Below are 3,919 nucleotides of genomic sequence, written 5' to 3'. Positions count from 1 at the left end.
CTTTTTAACTAGTATGTTACTTCATTAATTTTAACATTTTTATATTTATATTTTCAGATTTTTTTTTTTTTTTTCACTTGAGATGATAACATCTATTATTGTGATATAGAAATATCAAGCAATCTTTATAGGTCTTTACTTTCAGCAGTTACAGATTCAGGTTCTTGTGAGAGATACCAAAACAGAAATAGGTACACAGCAGCAATTATTACTAGGATTGAGAACACAACCAATATCACATCCTGCAATGAAAAAAAAAAAAAAAATCAAAAGGAGCATGGAGTATTCAGTCATAATGTCATATCATGTGAAAGACATTTTAAACAACTTTAGCATACTTTTTGCTTATATAATAGGAATTTGGTAAGCTGGAACTGTGTGGAAATCCAGTGGAGGTACCATTCATGTTTTTGGGAGGTAAGCTTAATTTCTTGCCCACTTTAATACCACTATCTGGTCTTTAGATGACTTTAGTAGAGTGCAATATGCTGAAAGTACTATGGCCAGGCCTCCGGTTAGAAGATAACTTTCTCCTAGGATTGAACCATAAACAAAAGACATTTGACTGAGGTTAACCCTTTAATATTTAAACCAGCCATATCAGAATTCTTGAATCCAGTGCTCCAGCATGATCACAGTCTCATGACTGAAACTAGTAAAAGATTAAAGAATTCAGGTTTAAAGTGACTTAGGCACAACACTTGAAGCTATCAGTCATCATCATCATCATCGTTTAACATCCGCTTTCTATGCTAGCATGGGTTGGACTATTTGACTGAGGACTGGTGAAACCGGATGGCAACACCAGGCACCAATCTGATTTGGCAGAGTTTCTACAGCTGGATGCCCTTCCTAACGCCAACCACTAAGAGAGTGTAGTGGGTGCTTTTACGTGTCACCCGCACGAAGGCCAGTCAGGCGGTACTGGCAACGGCCACGCTCGAAATGGTGTATTTTATGTGCCACCCGCACATGAGCCAGTCCAGGGGCACTGGCAACGATCCCCATTTTAATTTTCGTAAAAGTTTCCAAGTACCAATGAGGCTTTTTGGCACATCTTCAATTTTCCCCATTCATGAGAGGCGCCCAGCCATCATTCATCTGAGAGTCCATCTACAGAAAGTCCTCAGAATACATCAGTCAGCTTCTGAAAATTTATAAAATATGCAGAATATATCAGCCAGTTTCTGTCTTGCTCTCTTAGATGAGATGAATAATACTGAGAGACAGAAAAAGAATTCTTGCATTAGAGGGGAAACTTGGCTACCTCAGGTGAGAAGGGAGTGGAAAGAAAGAGAAGATGGTGAAGATGTAAAAGAGAGATGGGCAGGAGCCGTTCAACCAAGTTAGAGGGAGGTGTGTATATAGCAAAGGGGACAGGCTTTCAGTTTCCACCTACCAAATCCACTCACAAGGCTTTTGTTGGACTGAGACTAGAGTAAAAGACACTTGCCCAAGGTGCCACATAGTGGGACAACCTGGGACCATGGGGTTAAGAAGGAAGCTTCTTATTTCTTTATTGCCCACAAGGAGCTAAACATAGAGGGGACAAACAAGGACAGGCAAAGGGATTAAGTCGATTACATCGACCCCAGTGCGTAACTGGTACTTAATTTATCGACCCCGAAAGGATGAAAGGTAAAGTCAACCTGGGCGGAATTTGAACTCAGAACGTAACGGCAGACAAAATATCGCTAAGCATTTCGCCAGGCGTGCTAATGTTTCTGCCAGTTCACCGCCTCTTACCACATAGTTACACAGCTTCTTACCACATAGTTACACCTGTGCCTGGTTAAGGGATAAAAAGACATCACCTTACAGAAAAATACAATTACTTTGACAAAAAATTATTTCTTTCATGTTCACATGAAAATAAAAATGAAAAATAAAGACTACCATCGCCTCATGAAAATAGAGAAACCAAACTGATATAAATCTCTTACCGTAATTGGCATTGAAGATTTCTTTAGGTCACTTTTCTTTTTTACTTCTTTGTTATCCTTTTTGGCTTTTTTTAAATTTTCTTTACCTGGTGAAAATTGACAGAAAAGAAGAAATCATATTTTTATTTCCCAACTTCCTCATACAATTCTTAAGTCTTTCATTATTTCACTGGTTTCAGGTAGTGAGCAGGCGGACGCATTAGCATGCTTAATGCCATTTCATCTGTTTTTTTGTTTCAAGTTCAAATTCCGTCAAGGCCAACTTTACCTTCCATCTTTGGTAGGGATCAACGAAGTACCAGTTGATCACAGGCTTAATCGACTTAAACCCACCTCTGAAATTGTTGGCCTTGAGCAAAAAAATTCAAGCCATTAATCCAATGGTTTGGATGCAACAATGCTGTGTGTGGCATGACTTTTAAAAGTTTAGATGATAATATTAACCCTCAGTACTTAGTTTAGTCTTATTTAATCATTCTTTATTGTCAAACAAGCAATTCATGCTAAATAATCAGATATCTGCTTGTAGACCAGTGTAAACATGAATGTAGACACACACAAACACATCATCATCATTTAACATCCATATTCCATGCTGACATGGGTTGGATAATTCAACAGGATCTCATTAGCCAGAGTAGTGAATCATGCTCCAAGGTCAGCTTTGACAAGGCTTCTATGGCTGATGGCCTTCCTAACACCAACCACTTTACAGAGTGTACTGGATGCTTTTTATATGGCACCAGCACCAGTGAGGTCACCAAGTAACTCACACGACAAAACCCTGAGACATAGTGAGAGTGCAGTATTGATGGAGGTGGCTTCCACTAAGGTCAACTTTGACTTTCATCCTTTTGGGGGTTGATAAAATTCATACCAGTTGTGTACTGGAGTCAATGTAATCAACTTATCCACTTCCCCAAAACTTGCTGGGCTTGTGCCAAAATTTGAAACCAAAATTAAGAAACAAGTTAAAGTAGTGAACTGGCAGAATTGTTAGTCCATCGGGCAAAATGCTTAGCAGCATTGTATCCATCTTTACGTTCTGAGTTCAAATTCTGTCAAGATCCACTTTGCCTTTCATCCTTTCAGGGACAATGGGATCAGTATCAGTCAAGCACTGCAGTTGATCTAATCAACTCATCCCCTCCCCCAAATTTTAATGGCCTTGTGCCTAAATTTAAAACCAATATTACTTTGGCTTATAAGGCAGCAAGATGGTAGAATCATTAACACGCCAAGCAAAATGCTTAGCAGTATTTAATCCATCCTTAGATTCTGAGTTCAAAACAAAGAAACCAAAAGAACATGTTAGAAGAGGCTTTTGTGAATATTATTTACCAACTTGTTTTCGGTGTTGTTCTCCAGCAGAAAGGTGACTTGCTTGTGAATCTTTTTTCGCCATGATTTTAGCTACAAGAACAATTTCCAATCTACAAAATACAAAATTCTGCAAGAAAAAGATTAATAGTATGTATTGTCTGACTTTTAAAATGGTAATCCATTCCGGTTATTATACCATGACATCCAAGCACTTTCAGCACAAACTTTCATTAATGCATTATGCTTTTTTGCTTTTTGTTATACATCATCATCATCATCGTCATTTACGTCCGCTTTCCATGCTAGCATGGGTTGGACGATTTGACTGAGGACTGGTGAAACCAGATTGCTACACCAGGCTCCAATCTGATTTGGCAGAGTTTCTACAGCTGGATGCCCTTCCTAACGCCAACCACTCAGAGAGTGTAGTGGGTGCTTTTACGTGCCACCGGCACGAAGGCCAGTAAGGCGGTACTGGCAACGGCCATGCTCAAAATGGGGTATTTTGTGTGCCACCCGCACAAGAGCCAGTCCAGAGGCACTGGCAACGATCTCGCTCGAAAATCCTTACACATGCCACGGGCACAAGTGCCAGAAAGGCGACGCTGGGCACAGGTGCCATCCCGATTTCGCTTTCGCTTTAGCATATATCA

The 3,919-nt window shown here is 39.8% G+C and overlaps 1 protein-coding gene across 4 annotated transcripts in view; it reads right to left on the bottom strand.

Annotated features, from left to right (window-relative positions):
- Nucleotides 1-3,919, bottom strand: part of LOC106879104 (triple QxxK/R motif-containing protein) — an 11,195-nt gene continuing 7,276 nt past the window's right edge. For 3 of the 4 annotated variants that reach the window (XM_014928542.2, XM_014928541.2, XM_014928540.2), the window contains exons 2-4: nt 3,285-3,393; nt 1,944-2,029; nt 1-242 (exon numbers count right to left, since the gene is read on the bottom strand). In XM_014928542.2, the coding sequence (XP_014784028.1) occupies nt 126-242; nt 1,944-2,029; nt 3,285-3,348 (267 nt within the window). In that variant the 5' untranslated portion in view covers nt 3,349-3,393 and the 3' untranslated portion in view covers nt 1-125. The remainder of the gene's footprint in view (nt 243-1,943; nt 2,030-3,284; nt 3,394-3,919) is intronic. The other variant, XM_052975272.1, reaches the window with a different exon arrangement.

The sequence above is a fragment of the Octopus bimaculoides genome, chromosome 20 (genome assembly GCF_001194135.2).
Source record: "Octopus bimaculoides isolate UCB-OBI-ISO-001 chromosome 20, ASM119413v2, whole genome shotgun sequence".
NCBI classification, from domain to species: domain Eukaryota; kingdom Metazoa; phylum Mollusca; class Cephalopoda; order Octopoda; family Octopodidae; genus Octopus; species Octopus bimaculoides.
Note: the sequence above shows the minus strand (reverse complement) of the source record. Positions and strands in the feature narration are given on the sequence as shown.